This window comes from Trichosurus vulpecula, chromosome 8 (genome assembly GCF_011100635.1).
Source record: "Trichosurus vulpecula isolate mTriVul1 chromosome 8, mTriVul1.pri, whole genome shotgun sequence".
Classification (NCBI taxonomy): domain Eukaryota; kingdom Metazoa; phylum Chordata; class Mammalia; order Diprotodontia; family Phalangeridae; genus Trichosurus; species Trichosurus vulpecula.
This window is the reverse complement of record NC_050580.1, coordinates 16,540,760-16,560,420: the sequence shown is the minus strand read 5'-3', so window position 1 is coordinate 16,560,420 and position 19,661 is coordinate 16,540,760. Positions and strand designations below refer to the sequence as shown.

The 19,661-nt window shown below is 35.6% G+C and overlaps 1 protein-coding gene across 1 annotated transcript in view; it reads left to right on the top strand.

Moving 5' to 3' along the window:
* The window catches only part of PCDH15 (protocadherin related 15), a 1,035,697-nt gene that overhangs the window by 583,309 nt on the left and 432,727 nt on the right, over positions 1-19,661 (top strand). The window contains exon 10 of the mRNA XM_036735025.1: positions 12,514-12,720. Coding sequence (XP_036590920.1) covers positions 12,514-12,720 — 207 coding nt within the window. The remainder of the gene's footprint in view (positions 1-12,513; positions 12,721-19,661) is intronic.

Below are 19,661 nucleotides of genomic sequence, written 5' to 3'. Positions count from 1 at the left end.
TCTAGAAGACTTGGGTAGTGGAGGCTGCTGATTAGGCAAAGGCCATGAGTTTGATCCCCATTTGGACCAATTATCTTCACACAGAGGAAATCTATGTTATACAGACATGGAAGTTGTCATTGAAATTAGCCAACTTTCTTGAAAGCAAAGTTCCATTGGTGGTAGTAGGGCCTGTAGAGAGGACATCAGCACAAATCTCTACTATGTTTAAATACGAGCCCCATCAGTGATGACCAGAAGGTCATCTTTGTAGACAAGTGTCAGCACTCCAAGAAAGAATAGGAAGGCCTCTTCAGTCACTGTTCTAGTAATGTTTCCATGACACGGTGAGTGTAAAGTATCAGGAAACCATTAGAGGTGCTGAGAGGTCTCTGGAGAAAGGCCCTTTAACACTCCCTCACCACCAAGGGTGATCTCTTTCCTCTTAATAAACACCCCAGCTGTCATTGTCAATTCATACATTGGCCTAGTTATATGTTCTGGCCACTTTGCACTTAATTTCATTATAGTTTCATTTCTAAGTAACTTACCATGACAGAACTATCCAGCTGAGTCTCCTAGCTTGAAGCACATATCACAGAAGCTTGTTAGCAATACTTTTAAAGAGAAGAACCATAAGCTTACCTTCTACAAAGATCAAGAAACCCCAAGAGTCAGGCCATATACAGTCTCGAATGAGTTGAAATTTATTATTGAAAATAGGGCATGGAGAGTGAGGAATCTCCACTAAAACATGAGTTACTCTAAGACAGCAAGAAATGCAATGCTCAAGGAAATTAATATTCTCTGTAATTGAATTTCTAGTTAACTGAAGTTTAATAAGAGGATCTTTTGTTCTTGTTGTAAGCTTTGTGACCGAAAATATTTGTGAAATTTATTAGTTCATTTTCTTGACCTGGTAACATCACATGCTTTTTAATATCCCTTTGATTTAGGATCTTACAACGCCCTGGTCAAGTCATTCTGCATATCTAGTTATTCTCACTGTCTAATTGTAAAGATGGATACAACACTGAAGACATTGGACTGAATACACAATTTCCCCAAGATACAACTTGGACTTTTCACTTTTTTTAAAAAATATGAATCTCTAACATCAACTATTTTTAATCCCTTGAGATTTGCCTACCTCTCATGAGAAAGCAGTGTTAGGAAGGGGAAAGAAGAGTCCAATTAATTTCTGAGTTCTAGTTAATCAAGGTTTTACCTTACTATTACTTCAAAGGTGAGCTGAAATCAAGGTAGGCAGTTGATTTAAATGAAAAGTGTCATTTTATTCTAGAAATGGCATTACTTCAAGGAAAGTATTTGAATTTTGAAGAAAAAGTCATTTAGGTAAATTTAAACAACTCAGAGAACTATACCATGTTGCAATTTAATTCAGCAAAGATTGGTAAAAATGATAAAATACAAGTTTATTGGAACTGTGCAAAACCATACCTGCAATCACAAAACTGGGGGAGCTGGTAGCTGTTATTATTTTATTTTCCAAAAGCAATCCAGTGATGTACAATCAAAGCTGTGAACTGGTCAGACCCTTTGATTCAGCAATCCAGCAACTAAAACTCAATCCTCAGGTTGTTATTGGAAATTGTGGGAGGGGGGAGGGAAGATACCCACATGAATGAAAATATACTTAACAATTCCTCAGAGCCAAATGCAGGAAACAACCTGTGGGACTTATGAATATAAGACTGAAGAATGACTATGCAGATTGTGGTATACAGAAATAATTGAATAATTTATAGGAAACAACAAATATAAAATGTATTTTTTTAAAAAACAGAAAACATGGCTATAATAGAAAGGGCAAATAATTGCCTTGGAGTCAGAGGACCTGAGTTTAAATCTCACTTCAGACATTTACTAGCTATGTGACCTTATAAAAGTCATTATCCCTCCATGTGCCTCAGTTTCCTCCCCTTTAAAATGAAGGAAACAGAGTAAATGGCCTCTGAGCTCAAGATCCATAATCCTCTGCTCTGTGAAGTAATACAAGGCAAAGAAGGCAGAATTGGAACCTCTCTCAGAGCATTGGTTGTGAATATTTTAAAAAAATCAATAAATCTGAGCCAAAAAGAAGGAAAGAAGAGCATTCAGACTATTAGCATTTCTTTTTTCTTTCTCCTTTTAAGCATTTGTTGTGTCCTTGCTACATGCCAAGTACTGTGCTGAACTTTAAAGACACAAAGAAAAGTAGAAACAGCCCCTGCCCCAAAGGAGCTTATATTTTTTTTTCTTTCTTTAACATTTTCATTTAAAGTTTTTGCTCTATCCCTTCCTTCCTCTCTCCCCTTCCCCCTCCTGAGACTGTAACAGATATCTTATATATGTGCAATGTAAAACATTTCCATATTAGTCATTTTGTATAAGAAGACTCAAGTAAAAGAAAAAAAGGAAAGAAAATGAAAAATAACATGCTTCAGTCTGTATTCAGTCAACATCTGGAAGTGGATAGTATGTTTCATCATTAGTCCTTTGGGATTTTCTTGGATAATTGCATTGCTGAGAATAGCTAAGTCATTCATAGTTCTTCACTGAACAATATTGCTATTACTGTTTACAATGTTCTCCCGGTTCTGTTCACTTCACTTTGTCTCAGTTCATGTAAGTCCAGATTTTTTCTGAAATCATCCTTCTTGTCATTTGTTATAGCACAGTAATATTCCATTACAATCATATACCATAGTTTGTTTAACCATTACTCAATTGACGGGCATCCTTTTGATTTCAAGTTCTTATCAGAACAAAAAGAGCTGCCACAAATATTTTTTGTACAAATAGGTCATTTTTCCATTTTGGGGGGATATCTTTGAGATTTAGAACTAGCAGTGGTATTGCTAGATCAAAAAGTATGGACAGTTTTATAGGCCTTGCGGCACAGTTCCAAATTGCTCTGCAGAATGGTTGGATCAGTTCACAACTCCTCCAGAAGTGCATTAGTGCCCCAGATTTCTTACATTCCCTCCAATGTCCAACATTTTCATTTTTCGTCACAGTAGCCACTCTGGTGGTGTGAGGTCATACCTCAGTTTCATTTTAATTTACATTTCTCTAATCAAAAGTGATTTAGAGCACTTTTTCACATCACTATAGATGGCTTTGATTTATTTTTCTGAAAACTGCCTGTTCATATCCTTTGATCATTTATCAATTGGGGTATGATTGTATTTTTCTAATAAATTTGAATCAATTCTCTATATATTTGAGAGATGCAGCCTTCATCAGAGATGCTTTTTGCAAAAATTTTCCCATTTTTTCCCTTTCCTTATAATTTTGGTTGCATTGATTTTGTTTACCAAAAAACTTTTAAATTTTGTATAATCACAATTACCTATTTTGTAATGCTCTCTATATCTTCTTTGGTCCTAAATTCTTCCCTTATTCAAAAATCTGATAAACTATTAGATGCTCTCCTAATTTGCTTATGGTATTACCCTTTATGTATAAATCATATGCCCAATTTGATCTTATCATGCTAGACTGTTTCAGATGTCGGTCTGTACCAACTTTCTGCCATATTTTTTTTTCCATTTTTCACAACAGTTTTTGTCAAATAATGAGTTTTTGTTCCAAAACTGGGATCTTTAGGTTTATCATATACTGAATTACTCTGGTCATTTACTATAATGTAATTTGTACCAAATCTATTGCACTAATCCAACAATTTATTTATTAGCTAGTAACAGAGTGTTTTGATAATTACCACTTTATAACACAGTTTGAGATCTGCCCTGGCTTTCACTTTTTCCCCCATTGATACTGTTGATATACTTCAGCTTTTGTTTTTCCAGATGAATTATGTTATTATTTTTTCTAGCCCTATAGAACAATTTTTCATAGTTTGATAGGTATGGCCCTTAATAAATAGATTCATTTAGGTAGAGCTGTCATTTTAGTATATTGCCTCAGTCTACCCATGAACAATCAAATTTTTTTTCCAATTGTTTAGATCTGACTTTATTTGTGTGAAAAGTATTTTATAGTTGCGTGCATATAGTTCCTTGGTTTGTTTTTGCAGTTAGACTCTCAAGTATTTTATATTGTTTAGAGTTATTGTGAATGGAATTCCTCTTTCTATCTCTTGCTTCTGGACTTTGTTGGTAACATACAGAAATTCTGATGATTTATGGAGACTTATTTTATATCCTGAAAATGTGCTAGAGTTGTTAATAATATCAAGTAGTTTTTTTTTTTAGTTGATTCTTTAGGATTTTTGAAGTATAACATCATATCATCTACAAAGAGTGATAGTTTTGTTTCCTCATGGCCTATTCTAATTCCTTTAATTTCCTTCCCTTCTCATTGTTATAGCTAACATTTCTAATACAATATTAAATAATGGAGATGAAAATGGGTATCCTTGCTTCACCTCAGTTGTATTGGGAAGGCTTCTAGTTTATCCTGATTACAGATAATGCTCGCTGATAATTTTAGATAAATATTACCTATCATTTTAAGGTAAGCTCCATTTACTCCTATGCTCTTTAGTGTTTTCAATAGGACAGAGTGCTATATTTTGTCAAAAGCTATTTCTGCATTTATTAAGATAATCATATGGTATCTGTTGGCTTTATTAATTATATGGTCAGTTATGCTGATAGCTTTCCTATTATTGAACCAGTCCTACATTCGTGGTATAAATCCCGCCAAGTCATAGTGTATGATCTTTGTGATATATTGCTGTAATATCTTATTTTATTTAAGTTTTGCATCAATATTCATTAAGGAAATTGGTTTATAATTTTCTTTCTCTGTTCTTCCTGGTTTGGGTGTCAGTACCATACTTGTGTTGTAAAAGGAATTTGGTAGGACTCCTTCTTCAACTACTTTTCCAAATGGTTTATATGGTATTGAGATTAATTGTTCTTTAAATGTTTGGTGGGATTTGCTTGTGAATTCATTTGGTCCTAAGGATTTTTTCCACCTTAGGAAGTTCATTGATGACTTATTCAAAATCCTTTTCCCCCTAAGATTGGGTTAAGTATTTTATTTCTTCTTCTGTTAACCTGGGTAACTTATATTTTTGTAGATATTCATCCATTTCATATAGATTGTCAAATTTATTGTCATATAATCATGAAAATGGCTCCTATTGCCTTAATTTCCTCTTCATTGGTGATAAATTCACCCCTTTCAGTGTTGCTACTAGTAATTTAGCTTTCTTCTTTCCTCTTCGTAAAATAAAACTAACCAATAGTTTATCTATTTCGTTGTTGTAGTTGTTTTTTTTTTCCATAAAAGCAGCCTCTAATTTTATTTATTAGTTTTACACATATAGATATATGTGTAATATATATGTATATTTACTTTCAATTTTATTAATCTCTGCTTTGGTTTTCATGATGTCCAATTTGGTGTTCAATTCGGGATTTAAAATTCATTCGCTAGTCTTTTTTAGTTACATGCCCAATTCGTTGAACTGCTTTTTCTCTGCTTTATAGATGTAAGGAAATAGACATAGTAGCATTTCTTAAATATAATGTTTGGGCTAATAGAAGGAAACATTGAAGAAATGCAAAGTAGATTGAGATTATTCTATAATATTAAACACACATTTAAAAATATTTATATGAGTTTTTAATTGTTGAATCAAGCCTGATGATCACATTATTTACCAGATTTATTAATGGTATATGTTTGAAGCTAAACACTTCAAATGAGTTAGTAATAACACTGCTATTCACACATATAGAATACAGAGGCAAACTTTAAATTCAATAGAATTTAAAAGCCAATCTAAGGTACAGTTTGGTTTAAAATGGATATTTAATGAGAACAGAAGGCCCTTATCTTGAGCTGAGCTCATCTATGAACCTTTACAGCCCAGGATACACAAGCATGAGATATTCAAAGATCACTCAGAATGTAATGTGTGATGTAATATACTTTACTTAAGATTTTTTAGACAATAAAACACACTGAAATAAAATCCGAAGGCAGCAGCTAATCAAATAACAATAATCAGGCTGTTTAGGCATGGAAAATTAAGGAATTTAAGCTGGAGGCACCTGGGTTTATTTTTATTCCGTAGACCTTGCCTTTGGTCAGGATAGAGTACTATTTTTCCCCAATAGGTATCCCCCCTCCTTTTCAATATGTACAATAGGTAAAAGTCATATGAAACTATTAAGTAACCTTCCCTCATGGTTTGGTAAATTAAGCTAGAATAAATAAAAATAAAACTTTATAGGATCAGGGTAGAAAGCATTGTCTTTGATTAAAAAAAAAACAGAGTTGAACTTGACCAACTCAGTCGAATGCCAAGCCTAATTAACTCCTTTAAAGAAATAGAAAAGTGTGATAAGTTGATTATGGTTTCAATTATGACCAAAACACAGAAAATATAAGCATAGTCATTTAAAGACAAACCTACCTAATTTACATAATTCCTTTAGGACTGCTGGACAAATATGGTAAACAGTCATTCATGAACAAAATTTGTCTGGTTGAGGAAATTGTTTCAAATACATTTATCAAGTTCAGGGATTGGGAGGTTGAGGTCCCCCATTATTATAGTTTTGCTTTCTATTTCTTCCTGTAACTCCCTTAACCTCTCTAAGAATTTGCGTGCTGCATCACTTGGTGCATATAAGTTAAGTAATGATATTGCTTCATTGTTTGTGGTGACTTTTAGCAAGATGTAGTGTCTTTCTTTATCTCTTTCAATTAAATCTATCTTTGCTTTTGCTTTGTCTGAGATTAGGATTGCTACCCCTGCTTTTCTTTTTTACTTTAGCTGAAGCACAATATGTTCTACTCTAGCCTTTTACCTTTACCCTGTTTACATCCCCCTGTTTCAAATATGTTTCTTGTAAACAGTATGTTTTAGTATTATGGTTTTCAATCCATTCTGCTATCCTCTTCCATTTTATGGGAGAGTTCATCCCATTCACATTCACAGTTATGATTACAAGCTGTTTATTTTTCTCCATCCTATTTCCCCCCTGTTTATGCTTTTGCTTCTCCCTTTCCCCTTGAACTCCTCAAAAGAGTTTTGCTTTTGACTGCCACCTTCCTCAGTTTACCCTTCTTCTTGATTCCCCTCCCTTATCTTACCATTTACTCCTTGTTGCTTCTTCCCTCCCTTTGGACCACCCCCTAAATTTTTCCCCTTTCCCATTCCTACTGCTTGTAGGACAAGTTGGATTTCTATACTTAGCAGGGTATGCTATTCCCTTTTTGAACCAGATCCGATGACGTAAAACTCAAATACTACTCTTCTCCCCCCCACCTTCTTTCCCTCTACTACAATATCTTTTTGCTTCATATGATGTAATTTACCCTTTTCTACTATCTCCTTACCTCTTCTCCCAGAACCATCCCTTTAGATCTCTTAGTTTTTTTTTTATCATTATATTGGCTATTTGATACTGGTACCTGCAGTCTATGAATATCCCTTTCAATTGTCATAATAAGCATACTATTCTCAAAATTGACATAAATAAAACATATATAAAACAAAATAATCCTATATAAGGATGTAACTAATTAGCTTTCTTGATTAACTAGGGTGTTTTCCCCCCATTTACCTTTTTATGTCTCTCTTGAGTTTTATATTTGGAGATCAAATTTTCCATTGAGCTCTGGCCTTTTCATCTAGAAGATCTGGAATTCCCGTATTTCATTGAATGTCCCTCTCCTTCCCTGGAAAATTATGCTCAATTTTGTTGGGTAGTTTAGCCTTGGTTGTAGTCCAAGCTCCTTTCCCTTTCAGAATATCATATTCTAATTTCTCCTGTCATTTGAGGCAGAAGCTGAAAGATCATGTGTGATCCTGACTGTAGTTCTGTGATATTTGAATTGTTTCTTTCTAGCTGCTTGCAGTATTTTCTCCTTGAACTGGAGTTCTGGAATTTGGCTATAATTTTTTTTTTGGAGTTTTCAATTTGGGATCTTTTTCAGGGGGCGATTGATGGATTCTTTCGATGCCAAGTTTACCCTCTGGTTCTAGGACCTCTGGGCAATTTTCCTTAAGGATTTCATGGAAGATACTGTCCAGGCTCTTTTTTTTTTCATCATAGCTTTCAGGTAGACCAATAATTCTTAGATTGTCTCTCCTGGATCTATTTTCCAGGTCGATTGTTTTTCCAATCTGATATTTCATGTTTTCTTCTATTTTTTCATTTTTTAAATTTTGTTTGATTGATTCTTGATGCCTCACAGAGTCATTAGCTTCTACTTGTCCAATTCTAATTTTTGATGTTTTGTTTTATTCCTTTATCTTCTTTATCTACTTTTCCATTTGGTTGATTTTACTTTTCAATAAGACATTTTCTCCATTTTTAGTCTGATTTTCCTTAACCATTTCACTGATTATACCTTTTAAAGATTTGTTTTCCTCAAAGAATTTTTTCCAATTTTTCCATTTTTCCTTTTACCTCCCTAATTTGGTTTTTAAAGTCCTCCTTGAGTTCTTACAGGAATGCTTTTTGTTTTGGAGACCAATTCACTTTCCCTTTTGAAGTTTCAGATGTGGGTGTAGTGTCCATGCTATCCATTTCTGAATTGATATTTTGATCCTCTCTGTCTCCATAAAATGAATCAATTGTCTTTGGCTTTTTTGCGTGTTTTTTTCATGTTTTTCTTTTCCTCCTGGCTTCTAAAGTGCATCTCTGCTTCTAGGGCTCAGGGGGCTCTGTCCCAAGTTTCTTGTGTTGGGATCCAACTTTATGTTCTATGGCCTCTGGTTTTGTGAGGTGTGGGAGAAGAGTGGCCTGGCTGCTGGGGGTCTCCTCTTCCCTGGGATTGTCCTACAGAATGGATGGTCTCAGCTCTTGTCTGTGCTGGTGCAAAGCCAAGTCTGGGGTCCTGGCATTGATGTTTGTTAGCTCCACCCCCTGGGGCTCAGTTACTCTCGTTCTGCTATGTTGAGGGTGCTGGGACACCTCTCTTCCTGCACTAGTCTCCTTCTGCCATCATGGGAAGGGCCCTCTCCTCCACTTCTCTTGCTACTGAAACCCCTCTTCTGGCTCCTCTGTTTCTCCTGAGGTATTATTCTCTGGGTTTATTCAAGGGAAGGATGAGAGACTTTTTTACCTGCACATCATGGCTCCCAGAAGTTTGAGAAGGCTAGTTTCAAACCGTTAGACTGTGGGTTGGAGGCTTCCAGGCTAGCTGCTCCCATGGCCACAGGCTCTGCCCTCTGACAGACTGCTGTCCTGGGCTAAGAGGCCTCGGGATCTATCGGGGCCATATCCGGTACTTCTGCCCTGGGCCTGTTCCTGCTCCAGCTTTTTGCTCACTCAGCGCTCTCCCAGAGCTGCAGGCTGCCTGGATTCCTCTTTTGTTCGCAGTTGGTTGGTTGGGTGTCATTCTTCATGCCGGGCACCTCCTACCCCTCTCAGTCTGCTAGTGGCTTCTAACTCTCTTGAATCTGCTCAGATTCACTTTTTTAGACATATCTGACAGAATTTGTGAGAGAGCTCCTGTAGTTGCTTCCTTGCACAGCACCATCTTGGCTCTACCCCCTGAAATTGGTTGAAATAGGATAGTTATGGTACATTTTTTTTAAATGAGGGAGAAATGAAAATAAATCTCATCTGAGACATTTCCTTTTTATGATTGTGGTAGCACCCTTTACTCTTTGGTGGCTTATTAAGTATGTGCTATCAAATCTGGCCTTCTACTTTCTTCTTAATGCCTACAAAGATATAGATAGGTAGATAGATAGATAGATAGATAGATAGATAGATAGATAGATAGATGGATGGATAGATTCATATATAGTTATAGATATTACGTATGTATATATTACATATCTATATCCATATAGATATAATTATACCTATCTATCTGTATATCTATCACTCTAGCTGTCACATGTTAAGTAACACACTTCTTGGGACCTCATCAATGTTTTCTGTCCCCAAATGAATGCCTTTGCTTTTCTATCCTATGTGTAAGATAGTACTGGAGCTTGACCAGTCTTTCAGCCAGATTCTACTCAGATTAGGTCCAGCCTTATGTTTGCCTCAGTTTTCAATGTAACAACATGTGTGTGTGGACACTTCTGGACAAAAATCTTCCTGCCTTTCTCAACATTGTCGATTGTGAATCTGACAGCTCACATATTATTTATGATCATTTTAAATCAGTATTTCTGTATTTGAATGGGTTTTTTTGTGTAACAAGAGAAACATAAAAATAAAGCAAACAGAGAAATGGGCAGGCACTTTTTGATTCCTAAGGATTGATAATTATTTATTGAAAGAAATATCTTTACTTTGTCCCAGGTAAACACTAAAATCATGCTGGAAATAGTTCCCCAACTCTCATGACCCCAGGTTGTCTATTCTCTCATCTTGGTAGTGGCAGGAGTAGGGCTCAAAGACAACCAGAATCAAGCTTCCCCTCTAGATTTCTTAATTGCCTCCTAGTGGTTTATTGAAGCTTCAAGATCATTAATATATTTCCAGTTATTTCTACTTGGGAAGTCATGGGAGATGATGTGGGAAATTAAAATAAAAGATTACTTTTGCTCCTGTTCAGATTCAGAAAGATTCAATGGTATGGGTTGACCACATGGAAAACAAAGACCATACATAGTGATGAGAGAAAGATAAAATGCATCTACCTATCCTAGCACATTTAGATGTGAGAGTGTGGGGGAGAGGGTTATAACGGAGTGCAGGATAAGCAAAATTTTGGTGACTAGCTAAGTTATCTTTCCAGAAGGATGATTGGTAATGATCTCTGGATATGACATTTTCTTTTTATCCTAAATTTAGAAATCATCAGAAAAGAAAACATTATAATAACTTGCACACTAGATGGGGTAGTAGAAAGAGCACTAGCCCTGGAGTGAGAAGGTCCTGAGTTCAAATCTGACCTCAGATACATCTTAGCTTTGTGACTCTGGGCAAGTCGCTTCACCTTATTTGCCTCACTTTCCTCATCTGTAGAATGAGCTGGAGAAGGAAATGACAGGCCACGCTGGTATCTTGCCCCAAATGGAGTCACAAAGAGTCAGATATAACTGGAATTCTCGAAAACATTTGCTCTGCTACATAGTAAAGTTAGTGAATATAGGGAACAAGTTTGCTTTATTTTCATTTATCCTCCTGTAATAAATCTAGTTCTTTGCATTTAGTAGGAGCTTTGCAGTTTTTTAGTTGGATTTTTTTTGTTGAATGATAATATGTAAGTAGTAATTATGAGATTGGATGTATTTAAATTAGGTGGAGATGTATGATTATGCAGCCTATGAAATTTTGGGGCGGGAGGGTTGTGTTGGTAAGAAAAATGGGCTCCTTAGCACTTAGTTTGACAAGTGCCCTTGAAGAGTTTGGCTTTTGTTTGCTTTGATTAATTCAGTGTATTTCATTGAGTCTTACTAGGTGTAAAACCTTAGTGGGTGTGGGTTGGCAACTAAGGTGGGGCCCAAGGTAGGGCTAACTCCAGGGAGGACCTAGTTTACATGTCTGGGACCTCAGAGGCTCTTAGACCACGTGGGTTTAAGTCACCTCTTTGTGAGGATTCTAGGTCACGTGGGTGAGTCGCATGTGTGACTCACCCCTGATGTTGAAAAAGATATAAAAACCAGGGGTTGGCTATCTATTCCTTGGAGCTCTTTGCTGCAGCAGTGGTGGCATGTGGCTCTGGGCCAGCCCTTGTTCTGAGCTCCCGGGCTGAACATAGATGTTGGTAATATGAATTGTATTGGGTCTGTCTGTTGATATTTGTAATTTGTTTGTATTTTGTTTTGAAGTTCAGGGTGCTGGATTTTTCCCCTGAACTAAGTGAATGCTGTCTGTATGCTGGATTAAAGTAAACTTGTCAACCCCTTCACCTTGCTTTCCTTAGTTAAGCAGATCAAAAGAACCTGTGCTGTTGGCAGCTTTCCCCCACAGAAGCTGCTAGCCGGATTGTTGAAACAATGTTTTAAAACATATGTATCATAAAATAACTTACATTTATATAACAGTTTAAGTTTTGCAAAGCATTTTACAAATATTATTGCTTTTGATCATCAAAACAGCCCTGAGAAGTAGGTGACATTTTCTTCATTTTACACTCAAGGAACCTGAAGTAAACAGGAATTAAATGACTTGTTGGGGGTCATACTAGTTAAATTTCTGACTTAAGAATTGAACCCAGGCTTTCCTAATTCTAAGGGCTACTCTCTCTATCCAACATACTACACTGCCTTTTCTTTTCTAATGTTTCAGAATATCTTTTAAAAAGCGCTTGGCTATGATGATCATGTGTAAAGGGAAATCCAAAGGTCTTGGGAATCCAAAGGCCTAATGCCTAGTCCCATCCCTGCTGTCAAGTTTCTACATGACATTCTGTAAATCACTTAACTTCCCTGGGCTTCAAGTTTCTTATTTGGGAAATGAGAGAATTGAATATGGCTATTTCTGAAGTCCCTTTTATCTCTAAATATCTATGATTCAAGCTTCAAAGATATAACTAAAAAAACAACTTTCCATATATTAGATTGGGAGACCCCTCCACTCACACTCAAGCTATATAATAGTATATCTTCTCTCTCTTTTTTATGTTTGCCAGGCAGAACAAGATAATGGTCATCCTCTCCCTGCATTTGCCAGCCTTCATATTGAAATCCTGGATGAAAACAACCAGAGCCCTTACTTCACAATGCCCAGTTATCAAGGCTATATCCTGGAGTCTGCCCCTGTTGGTGCAACCATCTCAGACAGTCTCAACTTGACCACCCCTCTCAAAATTGTTGTCTTGGACAAGGATGTAGAGGATGTGAGTTGTGGTTTTCTTTTTTGTTTGTTTAAATACAAAGTCAAACTAATAGATTTATTTATGTTTTAAAAGTTGATGTCAAGAATGTCTTTGAGTTTTATGGCAGGATATAAACACTAGTAATCATTGTAAATGAAGTATCTGTAAGAAACTCATCTGATATTTTTATTATGGTGGCCTGATGTAGAGGGTATTGGATGTCGAGTCAGAAAGACCTAGTTTCAAATCTTGCCTCAGAGACTTGGCTAGGTCTATCACCAAGGCTAAAATATAGAGTTGTAGATTAAAAATTTGAAAGGCTATGAGAGGATATCTAGCCTTAGCTTTCATTTCCCAGATGAGGGGTTTGTGACACACTGACTTGTCCAAGGTTTTACTGAAAGTAAGTGGTAGAGCCAGGATTCAAGTCCAGGCCCTTTGGTTCTCAGTCTAGTGCCCTCTCTGTTCTACCAAACTGCCTCCCCAAGTAAGAGAAGATCTGTGAGCTTCAGACTTCTCCCTAAAATTTACCTAAGCAGTTTTAGGTCTCAATCTGCATTGGTAGGATTCTAGATTCAGTACTATATACTAGGATCTATTAAAATCTGATGGTGTTTGACCATCTCTTAAAAGGAGCCAAGTTAATTTGACATCATTGATAGCTAAGATGTCTATTGCTGCTTTCCACTGTTCTTTATGAGGTAGACAAATGGTGGTGCTGAGTAGCACCAATGATGGTTTGTTATCGGTTGCATTCTACCACTGTTATTAAATTGTTTTTCATCTGTGTATGACTTTTTATCACCACTCCCATTTTTGGCAAAGACATTGGAGTGGTTTGACACTTTCTTCTCCATCTCATTTTACAGATGAGAAAACTGAGGAAAACAGGGTGTAAGTGACTTTCCCAGTGTCGCACAGAAAATAAGTATCTGAGGCCAGATTTGAACTAAGCAAGATGAGTCTTTCTGACTCCAGGCCTGGCGCTCTGTGCACTATGGTTCCATCTAGTTGCCCCCTAGATATCAATATCCCATTCTTATAAATGAAGAAACTGAGACACAGAATTGGCCATTGGATTGTCCATGATTGCAAGCTAGTAAGCTTCTCAAAAGGCGCAGTAACTTCCTCAGCCCAAGCCCAGTATTGTATCCTCTAGAATAAAGCTATTGTCACTCATTTGACAGAAAATGATTAAAATTATTTAAATGTCTGCTGTTTTCAACATCCTTGGGTGCACACAAGAGACAACGTGAGTGAGCAGAGAATTAGATTTAAGCCAGGAAGCTCTGGGTTCAAGTTCTTATGCATACTATCTATATGGCCTTGGGTATGGTACTTACCCTCTCAGGACTCTAGGAAACTCTTTAGGCTTATACATTTCAGAGAAGGTGCTGACTTATACTAATGAAAGGAGTTCCTTCCTCCAGGAGTTCCTTTATCAATGAAATCACCAGTCCAATCACTTCCTACCAGAGTTCACATTTGCAAGAATTGTTACAAGAATCTAACACCCAGCAGAGATAAAGTTAATATTTGTTGATAGAATGTCTAAGGCTATGTTTTGTTGATATTCGTGCCATGTCTGATTTGCTCACAGGTTCCACCAGGTGGCATTCCAGTAGGTAGTATTTAATGCTAAGTATGTGATTTTGTGGTTTGCAGTTTCATGGGTGTGGGAGGGCAGGGGTTTGGTGTGCTCACTGATGTGGTTTCTTCTATTTTTCATTTTCCCTGGAAAAGTCAGATTACACCCCACAACTATTAGATATAATTTTAAAACTACAAATGCTTTAAATTGCACTTTGGCCTGTGTTGCCTAATACTTTTCCAAAGTTTCTGAGACAACAACTTTGTAAATTAGCTAAATATTCTGCTATCTTTGACTGACCCAATGATAATGTCACATGTTTTGCATGTCTTTATATATGTGTATGATATTCATGTGTATTCATGTGTTTTGTAGCTATAATAAGTAGCACACATGGCAGGAAAATAATTTATGCAATTTATCTTCCAACTCTCCAAATGATCTGTGATTGCATCAGTTTGGGAATTCCCTCCAATAGTTAAGATCCCAACTGATCACTACCTAAACATCTCCTCCAATAGCTTCCCATATGCTCCCAAACAATCTATAATTTGACTTCATACTTAGGAGACCAGAGTTCAGTTAAAGAATCCTTTAGGCTCTTCTACTTCTAAATACAGGCGCTTAACTGGTTGGAAGTTTTCTAGAATGTCTTATTTCTTTTCTTATTCTGCATGCATTTGCTACATCTGTGTAGCTGTGTTTCTCTCTGTGTGAGCCAGGATGCAAATTAATCTCAGCATAAATAGCATTAAAATTAATGAGACAACATTCAAGCCCTTTGTCTCCCAGGCAGAGTGGAATCTGTGACATCTGCTTACTCAACTTGTTAGGCTAAAGACCAAACACCAGCTAAGGTCAAGCAGTGGGGGGAAAAATAGAGAATTTGTAAATTGCCTTTGATACACTTCAATTCAGTGAGTTAATTTGTAGTTGGAATAAACTCTTACGTGGTCTTGAGGACTGTGTCTGAGAGTTGGCCCAGCTTGGCATCTGACAAGGACCTGGTGATGCAAGCACAGGGGAATTTATTAATGGCCTCTAATGAAAACATAGCACAACAAAGGGACTGATAACTTTGGGGTGTGGAAATATAAAAAGAAAGACAATGAAGTTGTTTATGAAGAATTCTTTGCTATGATATTAGCTTACATTTGTTGTTCTCCAGCTGATGATGATATATATATATATGTATATATATATATATATATGTATATATATGTATATGTATATATATATATATATGTATATATATGTATATGTATATATATATAGGCATTGATTTGTTTTTCTTCTCAAATAGAGTAAACTCTCAAATTGTAACTGGTAAAAATAAAAGTCAGTAATTGCTAGCATTAGGTAATTCACTTAAATTTGTCATTCACAAGTAACATTAAGTGACAACTAACACTACAAATTAGTCTCAGACATTTGGGGCTTAGGCAGTTCTCAACTATTTATGCTGAAAATATCTTTGGAATAGAAGTGGCCCTAGTAGATGCTTTAAAGTATTTGCTGATTACGTCTTGATTAATGTTTACCTGAAATACAGCTGTGTATTTGTGTGGGTGCCTTCAAATTTAAATATATTCAGTGGACATATCAACATATGATAGATTCATGTGAAGATGTTACAATTTAGAAAATACATTCTCTTTAAGAAAAAATATTTTAAAATCAGAAAATAGCTGGTCAAGATAATTTAGTATTCTGGACTATGTGATATATATATATATATATATATATATATATATATATATATATATATATATGTATATGTGTATATATATATCACATACACATACACACATCCATATACACACATACATACAAATATCTACACATACGCACATGCATATACATATATATATACATACACATATACACACACACATATGTGTGTATATGTGTGTGTGTATTTCATAGGATTTTTAACTGGAAAACGAGGGAATCCCTTTATAAAGTCTTACTATGTTTGGTGAGTGGAAGGTATACTGCTAAAAGTGAGGATGGAAGTACTCTATATTAAAGATGAACACTCTAGTTTTCTTTAATGAATGAAAACTTATATCCTCTTTGCCATATTCCTCATTTCTATGCATAGCCATCAATCAATGAATAAGCATATATTAAGTGTCTTCTTTGTAAAAGGCAAAGTGTGCTAAGTGTACATACACAGAATTATAAAAATACTTGCAAAATAACTACAAAGTATTTGCTTGAAAGGAGTACTAGTATGTAGATGGTTTGAGAAAGATCTCATGTGGTAGAAGGTAAATGATGTAAGATTTAAATGAAATATTCCTTGAATAATATTTTATTATTTTTCTCAATTACATATGAAAAGTTTTACTTTTGTGAGTTCTAAAGCCTTTCTCTTCCTCCTCCCCCCACCACTGAGAAAACAAGTAATGTGATATAGGATATATATGTGCAGTCATGTAAAATATATTTACATATTAGTTGTGAAAGAAAACACAGACCAAAACAAAAAAAATGAAAATAAGGTGAAAAATAGCATGCTTCAATCTGTATTCCAACACTAGCAGGTCTCTCTCTAGAAGTGTATAGTATTTTTCATCATGAGTCCTTTGAAATTGTCCTGGATCATTATATTACTGAAAATAGCTGTCATTCAGAGTTGATCATCATACAATATTGCTGTTGCTGTATACAGTGTTCTCCTGGTTCTGCTCCCTCACTTTGTATCAGTTCATATAAGTCTTTCCAGATTTTTCTGAAATAATTTATTATCCCACAATAGTATTCCATTACAAGCATCTACCACAACTTGTTCAGTCACTCCCAAATTGATGGACATCACCTCAAATTCCACTTCTTTGACAACAACAAAAGCTGCTATGAATATTTTTTGTACAAATAGGTTTTTTTCTCTTTTTTTATCTTTTTTTGGGATACAAACCCAGTAGGAATATTGCCAGATCACAGGGCATGAATAGTTTTGTAGTTCTTTGGGCATAGTTCCAAAGTGTTCTCCAGAATCATTGAATCAGTTCAGAGTTCCAGGATTAGTGCATTAGTGTCCCAATTTTCCCACATCTCCTCTAAAATTTATCATATTCTTTCTCTGTCATATTAGCCAATGTGATAGATGTAAGGTGGTACTTCAAAATTGTTTTAATTTTCATTTCTCTAATCAAAAGTCATTGAGAGTATTTTTCCATGTGACTATAGATAGCTTTGATTTCTCCATCTGAGATATAAAGGAAATAGGTAATTCTAAAAGGCAGAGGTAAGCAGTGAATGCATTTCACACATGAGAGATAGCCTAAGGAAAGTCACAGAGATGATAGATGAAATGTTAAATACTAGGAATAAGATAGATACATAGCTTGATAGATGAATGAATGGATGAATAGATGATAATTTAGATTGTCATATAGATAGATGGTAATACATAAGATAGGTTGATAGACAGATAGATGGATGGATTTATGGATGGATGATGGATGGATGGACAGATGGACAGACAGCCGGATGACCAGATGGATGGATGAAATGGCTAGATAGATAGGTACTTTATTAAGTGCTTACTATAAAGCAGGTGCTGTAGAAATATAAGAATGCCAGGGAGTCACTGACCAGAAGGAGGTTATATCACAATAAAGAAAGGTGACACTTAAAAAGGAGCTAGAAAAGAGGAAGGTTTTCAGCCAAAAGAGCATGGGTTGGTATTGGAGGCTAGAAAGTGAGGTCCAGGCTTGGATCCAAGCAAAACAAGATGAATGCTTCACTTTCACAGCCCAGGTTGATACCAAGGATAGAGTCTAAGTTTCTGGTAGGAAGAAAGGTGGCATAGTTTCAAGCTGGCACCAGTTTGGCTGAACCACAAAAGGCAATAATAATTAGTAGGATGGAAAGGTAGGCTGGAATCAGATTGTGAAGGACCAAACATCTAGCAGAAATTAGAATGTAGTGAAAGAAAGATATTGAAAGACAGGATATGAAAATCAGAGAAGAAAGAGTAAAGTTAAGTACAAGAAAGAGATGAATTGGATCTTGTTCACTTGGAGTCTCCCTGGGCCTGGAGATTTGAGTAAAAAAATAAAAAAGGAGTAATGTCATTGATCTTAGGCATAAATAGCTGTCCTGAGAACTGGATTCCTGTAAGGAACAGGATGATGGGCTTTCCTTTGGAGCAAAGCTCTTCTAAATTGAAGATTCAATAAGAATCTTGAAATGTGTCAAGATCAAGTCTTTAAAAAAAGAGCAAGAGAGGAAAATCTAGATAGGGAGTCACTTATCTGGTTTTCTTTAACTGGAATTCTCTTTAATCTAGTTTATTTGGATATTTAATTGATTTTCATAAAGATAACCCTTAGGTATTGTAAGATCTAGAAGATCCATATGAATCAATAAAAATAACAAAATTATATCCAGCGTAAAACACATACATGCGTATATCAGCGAAATATATTGAAAATTTGTAACTACATACATATATATATATATATATTCTCATGTACTCTCCTTCTAAAGAATGAAAGATCTTTATGTGTGTGCATGCGTGTGTGTGTGTGTGTGTGTGTGTGTGTGTGTGTGTGTGTGTGTGTTGTGAGGAGGCGGGGAAGACTATTTAAGTTTGCGCCTGTTAAAAAATTCCCTGTGCTTGTCACAGTGCTTTGTATATAGTAGGTACTGAAAAATGCAGATTTACTAGTTCATTGATTGATTCATGCATTCATTCAACAAGTAATTATTAAGCAACTCCTGTCTTCATCTCTTTTGTATAGTGTTAGGGGAGATGGGCAACTTAGATAAGTCATATTCTGTGCCCTCGTGGAGTTTACATAATGATAAAAAAGAAACAAACATGTTATGTGTGCAACCATATATTAGCCAAAATAATTAACTCTTTTATGTAAGATTGTTCAAAGTACACTGCTCAGAATAAAATAAAATAGGAATATAGTTGGCTACACCATCCAAAAGCAAGAGGCCTCCTACCAAAGGATATCTTAAGAATTTCACATTGCTTATTTTTCTGGGGTTATTGAGCTTTGGGAAATGTCAAAGGTTGAACTCCAATCAGTGTTCTACAATATAAGTTGTTAACACAGAATCTGATAATAAGCATAAATAGCTGGTATTTAACTCACTTAAAAAACTTTTGTAAAGTTCTTTAAAGTACATATAGAGAGGTTAATCTATGCAAAATTGTTATTTTTTTCTATTTGCAATTCCCCAGTTTAAATCACATTGTGGGCTAAATCAGAGCTCTCTATATATTTTATTTTCTTTATATTCTTAAAGGGAAAGGCTTTAAATTAAGCCCATCATGGCTACACCTAATGGCTACTCTCTTCTTTTCCTTAGCCCCACCCCACCCCCATACACACACCCCTGATAT